The sequence below is a fragment of the Brienomyrus brachyistius genome, chromosome 5 (genome assembly GCF_023856365.1).
Source record: "Brienomyrus brachyistius isolate T26 chromosome 5, BBRACH_0.4, whole genome shotgun sequence".
Classification (NCBI taxonomy): Eukaryota; Metazoa; Chordata; class Actinopteri; order Osteoglossiformes; family Mormyridae; genus Brienomyrus; species Brienomyrus brachyistius.
Genome location: NC_064537.1, coordinates 19,009,253 through 19,030,366, shown reverse-complemented (window position 1 = coordinate 19,030,366; position 21,114 = coordinate 19,009,253). Strand labels below are relative to the sequence as shown.

Here is a 21,114-nt window from a genome sequence, read left to right as displayed (position 1 = left end):
CGAAAACCACGACTACTTGATGCTAGTTGCTACCCAATTTCCTTGGGTGTTATTTGAATTACTTTTTTGATGTAATGTTTTATGAATGGTGTTTTGTATAGCTCCTGTTCAAATAACCATCTTGCAGTTGTTATTGGTTGTTACTCATTGATGGCTTAGCCTAGCATCAGATATATCAAAGTTCTCAGAAGATATTTGTTCCCTTTTCTACTGTGTGACAGTCTAATGTGATACAGACCCCACCCCCCCCAAAAAAAAATAAAAAAAACCTACAGCCCAAACACACACAAACTGGAGAAACACAAAGACAGACACTTCATTGGGTAGCTTGAGGTTTTCTCTAGCTGTATTCTTAGTTACAAGTAAGTTGATGGTAGCTAAAACACTACCGTATCGTTTTCCATCACCACGTCTGTAGTAACGTACAAATAAAAGGTTAAATTTGAGTGCTCCATCTAGCGTAACAAAAATATGGCAGTAGTACATTTATCAACAAGGCACCAAAGGCATATTGTAAAATTGTTTTGTTCGTACTCCCGTTTCAGTTTGACGTTAAAATCCTAGGCCTGGTTGGTGAAGTGCTTACGAAATAAAAGAAATACTAAATGAAGGATGTACTCTGAGGTTACGTCTGACTCTGCAGGTCACTTTCCTCTGGTTCATCTCAAATGCATTAAAAACAATGTGTGACATTCTAGACAAAATCTAGACATCTTCAATCAGATTACATTAACAACCTGGTCAGTGTGAAATAAGTGAGTTTTATAACTGGGAGAGGTGATAATATAGTGACCAAACTGACCAAATAATAATAATAATAATAATAATAATTAAAAAATCACTCTCATATTGCAGAGGAGGAGCGTGATAGGAGAAAATAAGGGATGTGTTGCCCAAGGTGATTGGTGCAGAGGAAAGTACAGGAAGCAGGAAGAATGTGGTCATCAGCCAAGCCCTCTGGTTGTCCAATGAGCTCAGTGGAGGTGAGCGTTGAGGTCGTACTTCTCGCAGAACTTGTCTGTGAATGGGATGCAGGTGAGCAGCTCGCACCACTCGCACTTGATGGGGTAGACGTAGAAGAGCACGGCCAGGCCAGCCAGCAGCCCCATGAACACCAGCAGGGCGGCGATGATCTGGCAGCGCTTGCGGTACATGTCCATGCGGCCGAAGCTGATGTAGGGCAGGAAGGCGAAGGAGAGGAAGAAACCCGAGATGAAGCCCGAGATGTGGGCGAAGTTGTCGATCCAGGGCAGTAGGCCAAAAGCAAAGAGGAAGATCACCACGCACAGCAGCTTGGCCAGAGCTCTCCACGGCCGCGCCAGGATCTGCCAGCTCTGGATGAGCTCTACGAAGAGGCACGCCAGGATGCCAAACTGTGAGCCTGCTGGACCAACCTGACAGACCCGGGACAGAGGACAGGGACACTTATCACTCACTGAAAAGGTCCGAAAAATCACTGTTCTTAAATCATCCAAAGCCAAATATACCCAATTCTTCACATCAAGGTTTAGCTGTCACTAGAGCTGTATCTTTGAATGAGATCCCAGTACAAGTGATCTGACAGTAGACAGCAGCAGGTGGCTAAATGGCAGTTACTTTTTGCTTTTATTGAGAGTGACTTGCTCTAGCTGACACATTCATTCTGCTGCCAGTTATATTGCTCTGTTCAATGGAGCAATAGAACAGCAATTACCTTCGTAGGTTTTTGATTGCCAGGCCTTTGGTCACAAGCCTAGCTTCTATACACTAGACCATCTGCTGCCCTCTTACTCTACAGACTACAAGGATTTAGCTGCACAGACTCAGAAACCACCGGGGTGTAAACACTGCTATTTTGTGCGAGTTATGTACTGTCAGCCCAAAAGCTACTAGCTCATCCAACCTCAGCTCGGTAGGGCAGAAAGATGGCACTGGCCAGGTTGCCGGTGATGCCGCTCAGGATGTAGATGATGGAGATGCGCAGCCAGCCCGCCAGCTTCTCCAGGTCCCTCAGGATTGTCATCTGGAAGCACACTGACACCAGACAGTGCAGGATCCTTGATCGGGACCGAACACAGCAGGTCAGATTAGGTGAGCTGATGATACACATTTAACATATAAAACATTCCTCCATGTAAGGTCAATACGTAGACCAGGGTTTCCTAATCCGATCCTCGGGGTACCACAGACAGTCCACGTTTATTGCTCCCTCCCAGCTCGTGGCAAAAATGCAAACTGTCTGGCAGGGAGCTCAGAGGGAATAAGACATGGACCGGCCGTGGGTACCTGATTGCCTGATTGGAAAACACCGATGTAGACTTTTTGTCTTGCAAATGCAGTTTATACATTTTAAGCATTCCCAACATTGATGTTTACCACCACCCTAACCACACACTTGAATGGGCCCCCTCTGTTGGCCACAAACAGTCACTACACTAAATAATATACAAACACATTCCTTATTTAAGGGATGCCGAAGTAGCATATTCTGCTAACCAGCTAACTAGCTATGATCTTCTGGCATTAATTTCTAGCAAATGTTACATGCGACCATGAAGCGATTGTATCCCAGTGATGCCGCAAAAAGATAGGAAATTTCCTAACAGGAGGACAGCCTAAGCCGGGCAGTGTCTTCATGCCTGATGAAGGTGCAGCGAATGCTGAGGTTCTGACTGACAGCGAGTATCATCTGCATTCCCACACCCATGTAGAGGGCAGCTGCATAACCCACACTGCCCACTCATGCTACACTCACCCGGCGTGCAGAAAAAGCGAGAGCCACAACCTATAGAACTGGTCTGGGATCTCTGGGTTGAGGAACGGAAGCAGTCCGCACACATCATCCATGCAGTGCACCTGGAAGGGGCGGAATGGCAAAGAACCGCAGCTGATGTCACTTTGGGCCGAGACGGCATTAGGCACCACTGCACATTAGTGTGTTTGTTAAAACAATCATTTTAACATACTCACACAACTGTCAGTACTAATGCTAATACAGCTGTTATAAAATAACAATACTGTACCTTGAGAAACTTCGTTTACGTTGCATTTTTACATGTTGTATCACCTTCTTCATTGGGGCTAGGCAATTACCTGGACCAGTTCCTTAGCCGCCACACTACCTATTGCCCAGTAATCTACTGACTGCATGGATTTTGTTACACTTAATTCTTCCCCAGAGCGATCGCTGTCATTTTGTATCTGTTATAATTTCCTGCACTACCGGTGGTTGCCGTGGAAACACAGAAGATCTCAGGCTGAGGCACACGTGAAGCAGAGAGGAATGTGGTCAGGGGCCCACAGTGCATCGTTACAGGATAACTCCTCCGACAGCTTTCCTTTCTCTCCTTCCCTACAGTAAAATCACTGCAATCTCCAACAGCTGTCAGCCAGCTGGACCCACTCGGCTAAGTTCTGAAGTACAGCTCGTCTGGGCCTCTGCGACTCGAAGTGGACCTGGCACAGATTCGGAAGCGGGTGATGGCGTATGAATGATGCGGCTGGTTGTGCTGTCAAACCGTACAAAATGATTGCTTGATATCCCCACTGCCCCTGTAGCAAATCAGCCGCACATTACCCTGTTTACATGAGTACACAGCTCCTGTGCCATTAGCCAACCCTTCTGCTTGCATTTCCACCCTGACACTTACTGCCAGATGAGAATGAAACGGCTATATGGGAAAATGATCATAACAACAGCTAAATTAATCTACCATAAATGTAGGAACATGGCAGTGATGACTCAGCAAAAAATTGAAAAAACATGCTCTTGGAGTCATCAGACGCCTCAGCATTTTACATCAGCGTCAAAGGCCGCATTCAGATAGACCAGTTGGGGGAAGCAGGTATGGGGGGAGCAGCCCCTGTCTGCTCACCTGAGAGCAGAGCGTGGCTTCCTCATGGAAGTAGCCCTTCATGAAGTCACAGTACTCTCGAGACGTAATTTCACACCTGCAAGTGGGGCGGAAGGAGCATATTCAGTTTGTACGCATGAAGAATAAGGCGGCAGCCGGAACTCAGAAGCTGCCTTGATATTCAGCAGCTTGTTGCAATACAAAACAGAAGATGCAGAAACACCAGCACCGGCATCCATCACATGAATGACAGTGTAGCGCAGCAGCTGTCCGAAATAGAAATGCACGTCGGAATCCCAGCAGGACAGTACACCCGTGCTCATGGCACCCAGAATACCCACCTCCCTTTGGTACCTATGCAGCAGGGCCGGCCGGTGATGGCACAGTCTATGTGAGGGAGATTGGTGTGGTTTCCTTTGCTGTCCCTGCAGATCTGGGCAGAGCAAGATTCAGATTTATTCAGCTTGATACAGATTCAAGCTTGAGTTAATTTTTTTGTAATCCGAATGCAAATTCATTTGCATAGAAATACATGGCTCTCATTGTACACGTTGAGAGATTAAAAAAAAAAAAAAAAAAAAAGCAGCCACCAGTGGAAAGTCCACTCGCACTCACTGGCCACTTGGTGATGTCATCCGGCCACTCGTGAGGGGACACTGAAGCAGGTTCCAGGCAAATTCTGCAGAGAGGATAAAAGGGTGACTTGAGAGAGCAGTGCTGCTGAAACAGTGCTGCGTTTCAGTCAGACAGCGTGGAGAGAAACAATCTATTGCCTGAGGAGATAAGAAAACAAGTGTAGAATTAATTAATCACCGCAGCTGTGTAGAAGACCTGCTGCATGAATCCTCTGACTACAACGTACTGTAACTAGTGTGTGTGGGGCCCCTGAATCACAGGGACTGTACTTTGCAGTGAATGTAGAAGATCTGCTGCATGAATCCACTGACTACAATGTACAGTAACTAATGTGTGGGGCCCCTGAATCACAGGGACTGTACTTTGCAGTGAATGTAGAAGATCTGCTGCATGAATCCACTGACTACAATGTACAGTAACTAATGTGTGGGGCCCCTGAATCACAGGGACTGTACTTTGCAGTGAATGTAGAAGACCTGCTGCAAGAATCCACTGACTACAACATACTGTAACTAATGTGTGGGGCCCCTGAATCACAGGGACTGTACTTTGTAGTGGATTTTAAGCACGAGTTAGAGAGACTCTAGAGTGAATGGATATCCTGTAGCGCCAGCCGATGTCTTACCTTGGGTCCTGGTGGCAAACGGAGCCATACTGACGTTCTTTGCCGTTGAGGAGGGGGACGCTTTTGTGCTGTGGCCATTTAACCCAAAGCGCCAGGGTGGTCTAGAGGCAGGTAGAGAAGGACACAGCTGATGCCATGTAGCACAACTGTTTGTTCATATGAACTCATGCTCATTTACATATTTATTTATAGTAACACGACACTGTCTCTGTGTGGGTGTGACTGCGCACGTCTGTGCTGCGCACGAGGACTCACCGAGCACTCCTCTGCAGACGTCTGCACGCAGCCGGAGCGGTCGTTGCGCACACAGCAGGCCGAGTCCCGCTCCCGGTCCCTCTTCTCCTGCATGAGGTCATACACCTGCTGGTCCTGCCGCATGCAGGGGGAGAACTTGGCCCCCAAGTGGATCAGCGCCTCCTACAGGACAAGCACCAAAACGTGCATAAACATATCTGTGCCAACGCCAGTGCTATACCCACCCTATTCAAAACAGAATTACGGCATCAAAAACTCGCCTCATAATCCTAAACCCAGGGGGACAACGCATATGCAGATTTACATCCTAAGAGTTTAAATTCAAAAGTGAATTTAATTTATTTATTTTAACTCTTTTAAATAAAACCTTAAGTTTTACAGTGTTTCACTCTAGCCTTCTATTAACTCAAACTGTGTGTCAAATAACAGGCAGCGCCGGGTTAAAGATTATCAGATCAGGTCGCTCATACCTTCCAATTAAGGTAAGAGAAATTACTGCAAAGCTCTAAGCACCTCCAATTAACCCTCTGGGGTCGATGGCATCGTCGGTGTTGCCGCGTATCTTTCTCATGTATTTCAGTTCATAACTTGCTGAAATCGTACTGTAGAAATATGAAAAAAATGCTGACTAAATCCGTAATCTGCCGTCTTCTCAAAACGTCCACTGTCGGAAGTATTAAAGTTTTTAAAATTAGGTTAAATCTGCAAAAGTAAACCATGCCAGCTTTCTTTGTTTTACCTGCATCGGGGCCTGTAGTACCGCCCTCACCTGAAGATCGCTACTCGCATTCTAAATAGCCGCAATTTCCGCATATTCAAATCGCATTCGCATGGTAATTTGATGAACAATGCAACTGTGAAACGCGATCCAGATACATCCCCATCAGCGCCATAAAAGGGGGGGGGGGTGTGGCCAGGTGTGAATGGCTCATGCATACACATGAGAGCTCCTACATATTCAATGGCAGGAGGCCAGAAATAGTGACAGGAGTTAGGTTTTTCTTATTTATCAAACTCAATGTTGCAACTACACCGTTTAGTCATCTTCATCTAACCAAGACTTTGGTGATCAGATGTCTGGGATCAAAACAAACTGCCACCATTGCTTACTATGTACTTTCATAATGTTTCTGCAAGGGTTCCAACCTGCATTTTGCAATATCTATACTTTGATGTCAAATTACGACAGCAAAAAACGTAACATAAATCTGACATATTTACAAAGTACATTAAAATAAATGAGTTATTGCCAAAACAAATATATAACAAATAATTTATTTTCCATGAATTAAGTTTATGATACTGAATGAAATGTGTGACCTTGCCCCAGTCAGTGAATGTGTGTTCTCTACCCCTAGACCCCAGAGGGTTAAACAAACAAACAAACAAACTAGCTAAAATACTGTTTAAACATACATACTGTTTAATGCTTACCGAACTTGGGCCCACCCAGAAATTTTCTTGTTGCACAAACTTGACATTTTCATAAACACCTTTGTTTCTTAAAACCTACGACACCAAACAACAGGAATTAGAAACGTTTGCAGAAGCAGACGCCGTAGAAACACCCCTACAGGCAGAACGGCCCCAGCCACTGTTTTCACACAAACTGCGGAGCGGATGAAGGCGGCACGGCCATGTGAGGGACTAAGCGTCGCGGCGGAGCGGCACTCACAGAATCAACCGTCTCGTGCTGCGAGAAGCCCACGGGGGCGATGCCGTAGATGCACACCGCCAGGATCGTGATCACCAGGTGCACAAAGGTAATCCAGTACGTGAAAAAAGGCCTGTGTGGGAATTGTGCATAAACACCACGAGTGTGAAAGTGGTCATGGGACTAGACAGGTCGAATAAATAGTATTATTACTATTTGAAGCTGTGGGGGAAATGAAGTTGACCCACTCATCTGTGGCAAGCAATTTAGACAAAGGGCGAGTAAAAAAAATAAAATAACATTAGCTGGCTAGTAAGAAATCTGCATGTCAGAATACATCTTCTCCGGAACTAGTCCAGTTGGCTAGAAGAAAAGTTCCATCCTCGTTTGTAGGTGCTTGCTCAGAATAGCTTCAAATTAAGTTCAACCTGACTCAGTACTTAGCTAGCATTATTCATGCAAGGCGCCAAGCTTTAAGCTACTGCCCAGCAAAGAGATACCCGCTCCGTTCCCAGAAGTTTGGCTGCTAAAGGCAGCCGTTTCTCAGTGGCCCAGGTGCTGTCGTCGTTACCTGTGGTCGTCCATGTCCTCGATCTGCCTCTTGACGTAGCTGTCAATGCGCTTCCGGTAGGTGCGGTTGGTGAGTCTGCCCACCATGCCCAGACCGTAAGGCCGCTTCTCGCGTGCAAACAGCTTCTTGACGGGAACGGCGATGCGCTGGCCCCGCCGCTGCCCACTGACGCTCACCACCTCCTGCCGTAACCGGACCTTGGGCTGTATCTGGGAGCCCTCCTTGCTCTTACGCCAGCCGCGCTCCAGAGGCCTGGGGGGGTGTGACATTACAACCTCATTCGAATTTTAATTATTTCTACGAAGCGAGCTGGAAATATGGGGTAGCATGGTGGTGCAGTGGTTAGCACTGTTGCTTCATACCTCTGGGACCCGGGTTCGAGTCTCCGCCTGGGTCACATGTGTGTGGAGTTTGCATGTTCTCCCCATGTCGTCGTGGGGTTTCCTCTGGGTATTCCGGTTTCCCCCCACAGTCCAAAAACATGATGAGGCTAATTGCACTTGCTAAATTGCCCGTAGGAGTGCATGTGAGAGTGAATGGTGTGTGAGTGTGCCCTGTAATGGACTGGCCCCCCATCCTGGGTTGTTCCCTGCCTCGTGCCCATTGCTTCCAGGACCCCCCCGACCCAGTAGGATAAGCAGTTTGGAAAATGGATGGATGGAGCTGGAAATATCTCAATAAATATCTTTGATAAAATTGTGCTGCTCAGAAGCCTGTCTTGAAGGTTCAGGCAACCATGAGGTCACAAATCAGAGACCTAAACCTCCATACCAGTGTTTCTCGACTCGGTCCCCAAACTGACCGAATATCAGAATCAAGGTGCGGCTAAACAGCTCCCATTAGATATGCAGAAAAGCATCTAATAATGAACAAATGGAACTTTTGATTGTAAGACACTCTCATGGTGCCGAGTCTCCATAGCGACAAGGTAGCATTACGATGTTGGCGTTAACATATCACTGTGAGGGACTGACATGTCGCATACACACACGCACACACACACTCACAGCATGAGGTGGGTCCTCTCCAGCTCACTCTTGTCCAGGGCGCTGCCTGTCATGTCGCTGTCATCCGTCGCTTGGCTGGCCTCGGCCTCTTTGATGGCAGCCTCGGACGGCGACTCGAACACCTCATCTGCATACGTGGAGAGCTCCTCCTGCATCAGGCAATCCTGCGTGCATGAGTACATGTGTATTAGAACAGCGTTTCCTCATCGAATCACGTCATTGACCTATGATGAGACACAAGCAGTTATTTTTCAGTAATTTCTGCAGGGGGCAGCATTGCAACAGTATACCAGTATACACATGCATAAACATGCATCATAGGTATGGACGCCAAAAGGACTGAATTTATGTCAGTTTAAACGGTACAGGCAGCAGCAAAGACGTGAAACTCCCTCTTCCCTACCCTAGCAAAAAAGGAGGTGTCCAGCTCATCTGCAAAGTCTACTGTGTCTTCTTCCAAGAAACTGGCGGGGGTGAAACTCCGCTTCTGTGTCCGACGGAGAGTGCTTTCCCGGATTGACCGACCCTGAGGCAAAATAAAAAAACAAACAAACAGGAGAAAAAAAAAAACACACACGTCCTCATTACCACTCACGCACAAACAAACAGAACCCAAAAACGGTTCGCTTCACACAGCTCAGAAAATTGACACTATGCCTAGTCTTCCATGCAATGGTTCATTTGTGAAAAATATCTGGATATGAATATATTTATTATATTATTTAGTATAAAAACAGATGAGATGAGGCGTGGGCTGCCGGTGCCGGTGAGCGGGCTGACCTTGACCAGAGCGGCGGCCGCCCGGAAGCTCATCTTGGCCACGGATTCGCGCTTACGCCGCCGTGGCAGGCGGTTGAAGCCGGAGCGGGAGCTGGTGAAGGAGCAGAGCGAGGCGGCGCCGGGGGTTACGGGGGTCTGGGGCACGCTGTAGCCGTCCACTTCCTCCACCATGCGAAAGGCACGGCCCCTGGCCAAGGGATCCACGATCTCGGGGGGGAGAAGAGGCCTAGAGCTTCAATGACACTCCTTTACTTACATCCATCACGTGCGACAAACCAAACATTTATTTATCAATTCATGCAGAAATCCGCATTTTTGCTGCTTGCAAAATTTCCCTACATTTATCTCATTAGCCAAAAAGATACTTAGATACTTCGGCCAATGAAATGAAATGCATCCATCGATTGTCCAAGCTCTCGTCTTGGACACATATGGTACTGAGCTAACAAGGCCTGGGTAAGAAGAACCTCGGGCCGGCTTACCTTCTGCATGCCATGCTGTGACGCTGGCACGTAGAGAGGCGGTGGCGTCTCAGTGCTGGCCAGCGAGAGGTTGTCCTGGCTGGACAGGTCCATCTCCCGCATGGCCTGGGGCTTCAGCTTGCCGTAGCGCTGGCTGCAATGCCGAAGACTCTTCCGCTGCCATCTCTGCGTGGCATCGCTGTCCTTGCCCACGCCGAACCAGTCCGCCGTGCCTCTGAACACCGCACCCAAACAGAGCACAGTCAGTATCGGGTGATGCAGACCTCCACCAGACCACAGGGTGAGCCTCAGTGGACAAGACTGATTAAATCGATCAATGACAGTGAGACTCACATAGGCCCATCCTAGTCTCTATGCTTCCAGTACCAAGTATCAAATTCTTGTCCGTTTATAAAGACTCCTCATTCAGAAAATACACAGAAGACCACTAGTTAAGATAATCCCACCGACGAGAATCTGTAAACGCATTTAGAGCCTCGGGTGATTATGTGGCATATTTATGTCCGTTCACCGGTTCAGGCAGTTGAATCTTCCTCCTGAAGCAGCCCAGCTAAGCACTCAGCCCTGGGGTACAGAAACCACTCCCCTCACCGAGTGCTAAAGCTTCAGCTCTGTGTCCTCCATGCTACCGAAGACTGAAACGGTACTTGGGAGACGCCGCAGTCCTGTTCTGGGGGCTGCCCCAGCGTCAAGCCGGCACGACACATCAATGCTGAAACCGGCCGGCAGCGTGTCACGCGCAGGCAGCTGCCTGATCCTCAGCGGCTGCTCCAAGATCCACCGGCACAGACGTGGAATGAGGGGATGGGAATCGGCCCCGTTACCTGCCTCCCGGTCGGTGTATCGAAACGACGACCCCAGACGCGCGACGGCAGTTCTGTTGGCCTCGTTTTTTTTTTTTTTTTTTTTTTTAAAGCCGTTTTTGACGAGCTCTTCCAATAAGCTCGCCTGCGTCTCTGTGTGCGTGTGAGGGGTGAGGCAGCACTGGGCGAGTCAGAGGGAGCGTAGGGTGGGAGGGTGTCCGACAGAGCAAGCTCAGGAGTGTTTGGAGAAGCGGGCGCTCAGCAATAACAGAGCTGGCCGCTGCGTGGTTACAGCGGTGGGGGGGGGGGGGGAGGGGGGGGCAGCCAGGAGAGGCCTTTTAAGGCAATCGGGGGGCCATGAAACGCAGGCTTGCCTCTTCATGCTCAACAGCAGGAAAAGCATTAACAGAGGCACACGGGCTTTGCTTGGGAACGGAGCAGGAAACCGGAGGAAGCTCCTACGGGAGGCGAATCTGCAAGAGGCTCGTCCCGTCGCATGGGGCACGAGCTCGCAAGCATCGCACCGCGCGGCTAACCTCGCGCTCACTTCACGTCCTACCGTAGGGCTAATTTAGCACTGGGTGCGATCAGACAACGTTGTGCGAGATGCTGTATCTAACATCCGCCGCCGTTAACAAGTCCAACCGGCGTATACATATGCATACGTAGACAGACGCACAAAAATATTCACAGGAATTCATAGCTGATGCATTTATATCCACAGCAACCTACAATTATCGCCCATTTACTCATCTGCTGCTTAACTAGCTGCCGCCCATCTATTTATGTTGATACAATTTTGTGTGTTTAACACGCTTCAGTGATAATAATGTAATATACTCATAACAGAGCATAAGCTATGATAATTGTTCTGACGGAGGGGACAGGCTCCAGCAGCTAATCAAATTATGCTAAGCAGCCCGGCAGCAAGAGGCAGGAACAGGAGCCAGTGACAGTAAAGAGCGTCTACAATGGGAGCCGCCTGGAGCCGGCGCCGAACACCATGGGCAGGCCGCTAATGCAAGAGTGCGTCAAAGTGAGTTATTAATGATGCACTGCCAAAAAAATTAATTACCACTCATTTCCTGAAAGCGAAGCCCGGTGTTCAGGGTAATAGTTTTTTTTTCCTTCTGTGAAGCATTCTGGAAGCTTCAGGGATGGCATTACAAGTGCGAGTAGGGGCTGGCCGGCCCGGTGCGAAGACATAGCACATAGCACACTGGCCCGTTTAGTCGATTCTGCAAAGAGAACAGCCCGCTGGCTAACACTAAGGGCTGCTCTTTGCGTTGAGTCTCTGATGTACTATAACCTCGTACTCAGAAAGAAAACGAGTATGGTAATAAAGGAGAAATAAAAAAGCAACTGAGCGGATCCCATCTGAACCTGTTCCCCTCGGCTTAGGCACACAGCAGGAGGGAGTCGCGGTAGCTGATGGGCGCCCAGTACCGGCTTCCAGTAAGACCCCCATATCTCCTTACCTATCCTGACCATCCCATGAGGCCAGGAAGACCATACTTCTTGCTCAGTAAATACCCATCCAAAAATGGCTCCAAATCCTTCTTTTCTGAAAAATCTGTAATGTCCAATATGGGCGTCTGCAGGTCACATGTCACTGACTACATCCACGGCCTTAGTAACACATCTGGGAAGCGAGCTCTTCCGGGAAAGTATCCCCCACCCCCGGCGGCGTGAGTCAGCGCGGCTCCCCGCAGCACGTTCAACACACCGCGTCTCCTGACAGATGCGTCCCTTCAAAGTCTTGTTTGGGAATACTGGGTAAACAGCGCACCCACGAACATGCCGGCTTTTTGCAGAAGAGGAGGGGCATGGAGTTGGGGGGGGGGGGGGGATGACGGGACTGGGAGGTGCATCTTCTGGCTGCTCTCTAGTGAGAGAACTTGTGAAGATATAACATGGTGTGCTGAAAAGTAAAGTGCAATGTTCTGATAGCGGGAGCCCGGAGTCCTTGGGCGAATAGGCGCGTTCTTCGTTCCTCAGGCATGCGACATGAGCCTCCCACACTCGGGGGACAGACCCATATCTCCAGTTATAAGATCCTTCCATTTCCCACCAGTGTGTCCAGTCAGCCGTCACCGGGGCCCTTTTCACTCCGATAGGTGTCCTTTCTAACGTACTGTTTCATTCACGTATCAAATTAAGCAATACAAAGGAAAAAAAACAAAAACCAAACAACCTGAAGGTTTTTCTTTTCTCATGAACTCATGCCTGACAGCAGCTGAATTATCTGGAGCTTAATAAAAGTCACGCGGTCCGGCAGCTGCACACCCTGCTGTGGGATGTTTTTTTTCTAACCCCGCTGGATGCACTGACCTCCCCGACAAACAGCTGTGGACACACCCAGTTCATCTAACCGATGAAATGCTTCCGCGGGGTGGAAGAAATTACAGGCAGTCTCCACACTGCCAAACCCAGCTTAAGGGTGTGTCTAAGAACGTGCCCTGGCTTGGCGACCCCCTCCCCCCCAGGGAAACGGCTCCATTGACAACCTGCACAAAGTAGTTTGACAGCGACTGTGCTAAGAGACACCGCAGTGGCAGGTGCGTAGGAATCTTCACAAGGTGCTAGTTTGAGTTGGGTTCCCTCTTCAATCTCACCCCCCCCTGTCTCTGCCAACCTCTGTCAGCTACCGGCAAAGCAGCACACCTGCTACTGACTCACCTGAAGCCAAAACCATGCCCACCAAAAGCTGAGCCAGCTAGCAGCTCCAACTGGCACCAGCTCTCAACCACGAACCCTAAAGCGCGTGCCTGTCAGATGATCCTTCTGAGCCCCAGTGACCTGAAACATTACGCAGCCATCTATGCTGATGCATCCTCAAACAATGGATAACATGCATGACAAGAACGCAGGACAGGTAGATTCCAAAGGGCATTTTTTTAAAGAGAAACAAATGTCTTAGATGGTGAGATCATCGCCGCTGTGCCGGGAATAGACTGCTTGCCATCTGCGGCAGGCGTGGTAGATCACACTGAAGATCAGTCAGTGCTGAAGAAGCAGTAACTGAAGAATGAAGACAGCTGCATCCTCTGCATGCAAGTCTGGCAACATCACCCGAAAGAATGTCTTATGCTTAAGTTGAAGGTGTATCTGATGGCTCTTTCTGTAAGAATGGCACGTGCTCGCTTGTGTAACCCAAGCCTAGGAGCGAAGCACACTGACTCGTGTAGAGATGGTTGATCGGTACATGAGGGCAAATAAAGCACATGCATCCTTAGAGGAGTGTGGACGTTTTTTTTGTATATAGTGGGATGAGGGACATGAGTAGCAGTCACTGAGACGGGCACAGTCCCTAAGAAGCCACTGAGATGAAGCCCATTTTTTGACCACTGGTACTCGAGACCCCCTCCCCAACCACCGGGGGGGGGGGGGGGGGGGGGGGTGCTGGGATGGAGGTGAGGTTAGAATGTGCAGCCTGCTGTCCCCTACAGTACCTGAGGACGATTTTGGACAGGGACTGACGTCTCCTGGGAACACGGCGCACGGTGCGCTGCCCCTTAACAGGCAACGTGCTAATCCGCTCAAAGTGAACTCTCTTGTTGCTGGAGACGGGCACAGTTTGTAGGGGGGGGGGGGGGGGGGGGAAGGAAGGAAAGGAAGGAGAAAAGAAAACAAGGGAGGATAAGGACAGGAAAGATAGACTGAGTTCAGCTGTAAGAAAGCAGGCGAGCAGGCAGCTAAAGACCCCGACAGCCACAACACTGTAATAGCGAGGCAGGCTGTACATGCATCAACTCAGACCTGGGCAATCATCTTCTGCGGAGGGCCAAATTCCAGCTTCGCCATGTCCCACTTTTCATGTCTCATGAAAGCTACCAAAGACGGCCTGTTCTTTTTTATGGAGGGGAGCATTTTCATTTGGTATGCGAGTAGCAGGTGTATTCGGAATTATTATTATTTATCATTTTCTTCATTTTAATGACTGTGCAGGTGAGTAAAAATGGCTCAGCAGGCAGCTTCTGCCCAGGTCTGGTGTAATTATTCAACACTGTTTTGCAAACCCAAAGAAGGTACTGCATCACCACACAGAAACACAGATCTGCAATTGAGAATAAGTCAAATGTAAAATGCCATGCAAGCCAGACTTGTACAGATTGGTCAGTTGGTTCTGGTGTCATGCTGGAGTTTTTGTCATGAGATAAAACTGACAGGCAGTCAAACACGTGTATGACTCATCCACACAAACCGAGCAGCTTGGCCCCTCAACCCAGTATGGCTCATACTTCGCATATAAACCAGAGAAAGGGCAGGAATTGGCCACATGCGCTGATCGCGGAATGGAAAACACTTCTTGCATCTTACGGTTATTTCCGTAAAATGACTAAGGTATGCGCCTCTTCTGTATTCATTTACGATATGAATCCGTGAGGTTCATCATAAAAAAAGTAAGTTTCGGGAGAACGTGCTGGTGCGCGCGACGCGGCGCGAGCAGCTTACCTCTTAATGGTCTGCGTGATGGACGGCTGGCGCTGCAGGGGGTTGCGCCGCAGCTCGCGAGGGTCGCGGTACGGCGAGTTGACTTGCGCGCTCTCCGCCGGCACACTCAGGCTGCGCAAGAAGCTCTGTGGTTTCGCTGACTTCGCGGCAAGAAAAGATGTACGGTTAACGGATATGTTCCCATAAACAAGCCACCGGTACGCTTAGACACCGCATCGCGGCTCACAGTATTAAACAGTTTCAAAACATATCGAAAAATTAAAGAATGCAACACGGCCGGCTTGGTGCATCTGGGTGTGCGGCAGAGCGCTGCTTTAGCGAGGCTCCTATGCAGACCTGCACACATGATGACGCTAACGGCAAAATGCACTCGTATTTCAGTGTGGTAGAAAACAGGTCAGACATCAAACAAATGCCCTTTGCTACGAACATGATATTATATGGCTTATGCTTTATGGTTGGTTGAATAAACAGCATCTCATTCGATTTGAAGCCATCGGATGCTTAGAAAGTCATATAAAATATACATTGTGCATACATTCCTGGGCAAAAAAAACATAAAAGAATAAACAAACAAACAAATAAAGGGCCATCCCCTAAATAAGCTTTGGTCAATTACACATATCTTCTAACGTTTTAAGCAGTACATTATTGTGGGGACCCTGAAGCTTATTATAGACACAGGGAACCCTGGACAGGATGCAGTCCATAATGGACCACACACCCTCTTTATCCTGGACTTGACATCTACAGTCAGAATACTTTCTGTGTGCGTATTTGCGTTCTTTGGTGCTTCTCCTTACGTCTTAACCCTACCCCAGGGTTGCCAGCTCTTACGCATCTGGCATGACACTTACGCTTTCAGACTCTCACGTTAATGTAATAAATCTTATGGTAAATCTATACTATTCCATTATAAATCTAAAATTAGCTACATCAAACGTGTTGGGGTAGTTTGCAAACCCTGCAGACTATTTACAAGGTAATAAAACTGTTACATACAGGTAAATGTATGCGCAGACTTGTCTCGAATTGAAAATCTCACGCCAGCCAGCTGACCGAACTTGGCCACACTGGTACCTTATGGGCAACTTTGAGATAACAGTTTGTGTAACTGCATGTTTTATGAGGGACATCAGTGGTGAGATTCAAACCCAAAAACTCGGAGGCGTTATTCAACACCCAATCAGCCATCCTTCCCCCGGTGATAAAAATGTTTCTAAATATGTATACATTTATATCACATATGCTTACTGTACATTTTCCTGAAAACACTGTTCCATTCTTTTCAAAATTTTAATAAGACAATGGCTTGGTAGCTCAGTGGGTGGCACTGTTACCTCACACCTTCAGAGTTGGGGGTTTAAATCTCACCTTTGGGCCGTGGGTGGTGTTTTTGCAAGTTCTCCCTGTGTAGCTAACTAGTTTCCCCTGGGGAATCCTGCTGTCCAGAGACGTGCATTTAAGCAAACTGGTGTCTCTAAATAGCACAGAGTATATTTCTTTATGTCACGTTGTGCCCTGCAATTTACCGCCCCCCCCGCTGGGGTGTACCCCAGCCTAGTGTCCCCACTGACCCCAACCAGGATAAGCAGGTGAAAGATGAATGTAGAGGAGCGTACTCTCTGATTCGACTACATTTCATTGAATCTGACTGAATTACATGGTAAAAAAAAACAAACTAAGAGGTGAGAGTGGCAGAGGAGGTGCGGGCAGGAGGCCGCAGTACCTGGGCGAAGGTGGGGGGCTCGTCGAAGGACAGCTGGGGGGCCGCGGGGATGTCCAGCTTCAGCCATGGTGGCTTCTTCCTCTGTAGGCTGGTGCTCTCGGGGCGTGGCTCGGCCATGCTGTCCCGCCGGGGCCACGCCTGCCAGCTGAGGGCGTCCACACACACACACACACACACACACACACACACACACACACACACACACACAGAGACAAAAGAACCAAGATGAGTCAGAGGAAGGCCCCAGGTGGCCACCGACAAATACAGTGGGAGAGGCATTGTGGGAATGGGTGGGGCACTACTGCATATTACATGGGTCTGTGACGGTGGCTCATGGGATCCACTCTGACATGCCCCCCACCCATTAAAGAGTTGCAATTTTATCATTTTAAAAGATTATTATGCATGCTTTCATGAAATATTATCAGGCCATTAATTGAAATGCTCAGCAGTAACATATCAACAAAGCTAGTTTATAAGTAGCTATTTAATTTTGTGACAAATTAATTGCACAGTAACTTTCAATCAACAAAGCGCTGACATTTCTCTCTACGTAAACAGGAACGCAGACGCACACACATTTTATCCACATCATTTTGTCGTTTTCAAAACTTGTAAAATTTCGAACGCACTTCTAAAACGGTTTCACGAATAAAAAATTGGAATCCGAAGACTGTGGCATGCAAAGTTTAAGTGAGAGGTAATTCCTCCTTAGGTGTTTGTTAACTGAAAATGTTGCAGTACTGAGGAGGACCACAAGGTGGCACCAGCACCCCAGGCCTGATCTCACCCAAATCATTCAATCCACTGCTGGAAAGGAGAACAGAACGTGGAGTGAAATACAGGACAGGCTACGTCTATTTATTTGTATTCAGAACATTAGATCATTGGGAAATGAGCCATTACTGTTTCCGCTATGTCATTAAACACTAACTTTCTCTGCTTGCTAATAATGGTATAATATATCATCTAATTATCCTTGTTGGGGGGGTTGGATATATTGTTGGAATCCCTGGGACAATCCTTTGCTCTTCTGCCACAATGAGGTTCTACAGACATGTGATAAAGAAACGCCTTAAAAACACCAGCACTGGCTCTCGAAACAGCTGGAACACAGACCTGAGAAAAAGGGGCCGAGTGCCGCAGGAATGATAAGGGCGACCGGAGCCCTTTTAGAAATGTCTCTGGATGTTGGATAATGAAGCGAACGTCTCAAGGGGGGAAAGTCGATTCCGAGGCCGATTGGTCCACAATCCTGTCGGAAGAGGAGCGAAGAGCAGCCCAGGACCCCACATCGCCATCGGTTTCACGCGCCGCACTCCACAGAGTCATATTTCAAAGTGACCACAAGGGCAAGAACCTGTGCGACTCTTCACGTTTCCCCCTCGCTGCAACCACGAGACCCCACTGCGCCGCACTGCGGCTTCTCCTTGCGACGACTCGCATTCCTGTATGCCATTTTATACTGGACGTGCTGCAGTTGACATCCTTTCAGTTGTAACCCGAGTCTATAATTAGAAAGCGCGCATGCTGTGTAATGTATACATTAAGGCAAATTCACAGCTCCAGGATGTCAGAAAAGGTGTTGGTAGACAGAATGACCTGCGAATTGTGTAACATATTAGCATTATAAATATTATAATTCCAGAGGTGGCTATAGCGAAGTACTTAACGGATCAGATCCAATGACATGTGTAGGGATATAGAGGGAGGGAGGAGGCACGTCGCTGTGGACTTCGATATCAGGATCACCGTAAATCCACAAGTCATGAGGCTGGACGGAAACGACAGGCAGAAGGTCCATGCGCAGACCCGTGTGTGTGAACAACCCCCACTGTGTGGATGCACAGCTGGAATGTTGTGGCATCTGGGGGCAACTTGATGTGTTTGTGTGTGTGTTTGGAGGAAGGGGTGGGGGGGGGGGACGATGCCAAGAATAGGAGCTCACAGATACAGCTCAATGGTCACATGACATCTGGGAGACAGGACTACATGGAAATGTTTTACCAAAGCAGTCAGTTGTTACATTATTTATTTACCTGTCTCTCAGCAAAAGCGGTTACCCAAAGTAACTTAAATCGCTTGCATTTTTCTCAGCTTAGTCTTTGCACTAGAATTCAGGGTTCTGCTAAAATGCCGCTTCCTCTTCATGAGGCTGAATCTTTATGCTGGTGGTCACTACTCTGCTGTAGTAATTTTGCCTCTAATTATGCCTGTATAGTAAATATGCCTGTAAGGAATCCAACTCCCTGTGCTACCTTACTGCCAGCTCATACCCACAAAACTGGAAGGAATACTGGCACAATTATATAAAACAAGATTAAGTGATTTCAGATACCAGTCTGCCAGTACTTATCCAAGAATCTCCAGAACTCATTCCAAACGCAGGAAAAGTGGGTGATCTGCTGTCCTTGTGAATACTGAACTCTTCCAACTCAGACCTCCACCAAATCTCACCATCTGCCTGTCCAGCGCTTCGATCCAAAAACGGTTCCATGATTTTCCTCCCATTGAGCCCTTGAGAGACCACCTGCTGTCAGATGCATGACTAAAGCAGATCCCCTCTACTGCCAAATGCCCATTAATTGAATAGTTTAGTGTTGTTTCCTAAATGCAGCCATTTATAAAAAGCTATGAAAATTTAACTTTGGCAGTCCAATGGGAACAGGCTGCGAGTCCAAGCTTTTGGTAGTCGGAGTGGCGAGCGATCTCATAGACCCAGCAGAATCTCACTGCCATGACAGTCATTCATTTTTTCAGCTTCCTTGCAGCCACCGTCTGTGTGGCAAATACCCTTCATCACTAATTTGCTACTTTGCCTCAACGGGTTTGGTAGAATTTAGAATAGGTGTGGTGTCTCTTGCTTTGGGTACAAATATACGCCCAAAAGAACACTGACCAATCCGCCACAGATGAGAAGGACACACCAAACTTTGGAAGAGACATTCATGAAACAGCTTAGGCTACTCAGACACTTTACGTGATTCTTGTACTTAGAGTCCCAAGTGGTGCATTTTATTCTGATCTAGTTCCACTTCACCTGTTAGCAGTCACTGTCTGGGACTGGAATGAGAGAGAATGACATTACTGCATTCGATAAGTTTGTAAATATGAGGGAGGGGCGGGGGGGGGGGGGGGGGGGAGGTGGGATTCCAGAGAAGCACTAAGCGTGAAACTCATTTAACCTCGGGACGCATCATCTGTGATTAATTTCTGCTATTGCGTCGCTCCCATCCAGATGCTGCAAGAGCAGGAAGACTTTGAAATCCCAGCCCTCAGCCCCGTCTCCTGCCAGGAACACATGCCCCACGGTCCAGTTATCCAAGGGAGGTCCTTCAGAGAAATGATGGAGCCCCATGGCTTCCAAGAGCAGGATGGGGGTTCGGCCTGTACCGAATCTTATGTGACAGTCACCCGAGGCCCTTGCAGTGCAGAATGGCCTGGAGTTTTCATTCTTGAATTACTGAAAAATTCAACTTCAAGGCAGAATTACATATTGCCCGTGTCTGGCTGCAGCTCCCCTCCCGTGACCAATTTGTCGGCTAAGCAGTCCTTTTCTTGTTGTGATTGATCTCTGTATGTAATATTTCAGCCAAGGTCAACAAACCACTTGCTACTCAATACCAGGACACCACCCATGAAGACTAAATCCTTTCCAAAACATTAGGCATGAAACATTATTGTATCAGATTATGTTTAGTCGGACTTTCAGGCAAAGGCCAACCCTCAGGGACAGGCATGGGCAATTCCAAACAAATTTAGAAGTGCCGCTCTTGCAGTATGGCAACTGACCTCCATCAGCTGCTAAATGTACAATATCCAGACAGCTGCTACGAATCAGCCCCCATGTAATCTATAAGACAATGTTTCAATACAGTTTTTTCACAAACAAAGGCACCGTTGTTTGGCAGATACTGTGTTTTCTGTGTTTGCCAGATGCATTTTTGAGATTGCATGTTAGGTCTGCTGAAAAGAGGCACTGAACCTCACGCTGAAGAGAGCGAAATGATCTTTCTCGCGCCAAGTCCGGAGACGAGAGAACCTTAACACGCGAACCGGTCCCTGTCTGCATGCTAATCTCCTGCTTCCTGACGATGCAGTCACAGATTCCAGGCAAACTTAGAGGCCCGTCACCACGTGGACGAGCAGGCAAAGCGTGCCGTGCCAGTTGCTCCTCGGAGGTAGGGTGCTCCTGCGTAATGCATTCACAGCTGGAATGCATCACAACTGGCTTGGTGGGGAGGCCTTTTGACAACCTGCCACGCAGGTATGAGGCATATACTT

The 21,114-nt window shown here is 48.1% G+C and overlaps 1 protein-coding gene across 5 annotated transcripts in view; it reads right to left on the bottom strand.

The window, feature by feature from the left end:
* Window positions 1-324: 324 nt before the first annotated feature.
* The window catches only part of LOC125742626 (inactive rhomboid protein 1), a 36,908-nt gene continuing 16,118 nt past the window's right edge, over window positions 325-21,114 (bottom strand). For 2 of the 5 annotated variants that reach the window (XM_049014813.1, XM_049014815.1), the window contains exons 2-19: window positions 16,831-16,975; window positions 15,102-15,241; window positions 14,099-14,206; window positions 9,844-10,057; window positions 9,362-9,568; window positions 8,985-9,107; window positions 8,582-8,745; window positions 7,575-7,826; window positions 7,025-7,136; window positions 6,784-6,858; window positions 5,350-5,511; window positions 5,095-5,195; window positions 4,449-4,512; window positions 4,175-4,266; window positions 3,855-3,930; window positions 2,735-2,835; window positions 1,883-2,036; window positions 325-1,394 (exon numbers count right to left, since the gene is read on the bottom strand). In XM_049014813.1, the coding sequence (XP_048870770.1) occupies window positions 975-1,394; window positions 1,883-2,036; window positions 2,735-2,835; window positions 3,855-3,930; window positions 4,175-4,266; window positions 4,449-4,512; window positions 5,095-5,195; window positions 5,350-5,511; window positions 6,784-6,858; window positions 7,025-7,136; window positions 7,575-7,826; window positions 8,582-8,745; window positions 8,985-9,107; window positions 9,362-9,568; window positions 9,844-10,057; window positions 14,099-14,206; window positions 15,102-15,241; window positions 16,831-16,947 (2,682 nt within the window). In that variant the 5' untranslated portion in view covers window positions 16,948-16,975 and the 3' untranslated portion in view covers window positions 325-974. Of the gene's footprint in view, window positions 1,395-1,882; window positions 2,037-2,734; window positions 2,836-3,854; window positions 3,931-4,174; window positions 4,267-4,448; window positions 4,513-5,094; window positions 5,196-5,349; window positions 5,512-6,783; window positions 6,859-7,024; window positions 7,137-7,574; window positions 7,827-8,581; window positions 8,746-8,984; window positions 9,108-9,361; window positions 9,569-9,843; window positions 10,058-10,434; window positions 10,856-12,124; window positions 12,446-14,098; window positions 14,207-15,101; window positions 15,242-16,830; window positions 16,976-21,114 lie in introns of those variants that run through there. The other 3 variants (XM_049014816.1, XM_049014817.1, XM_049014818.1) reach the window with 3 other exon arrangements.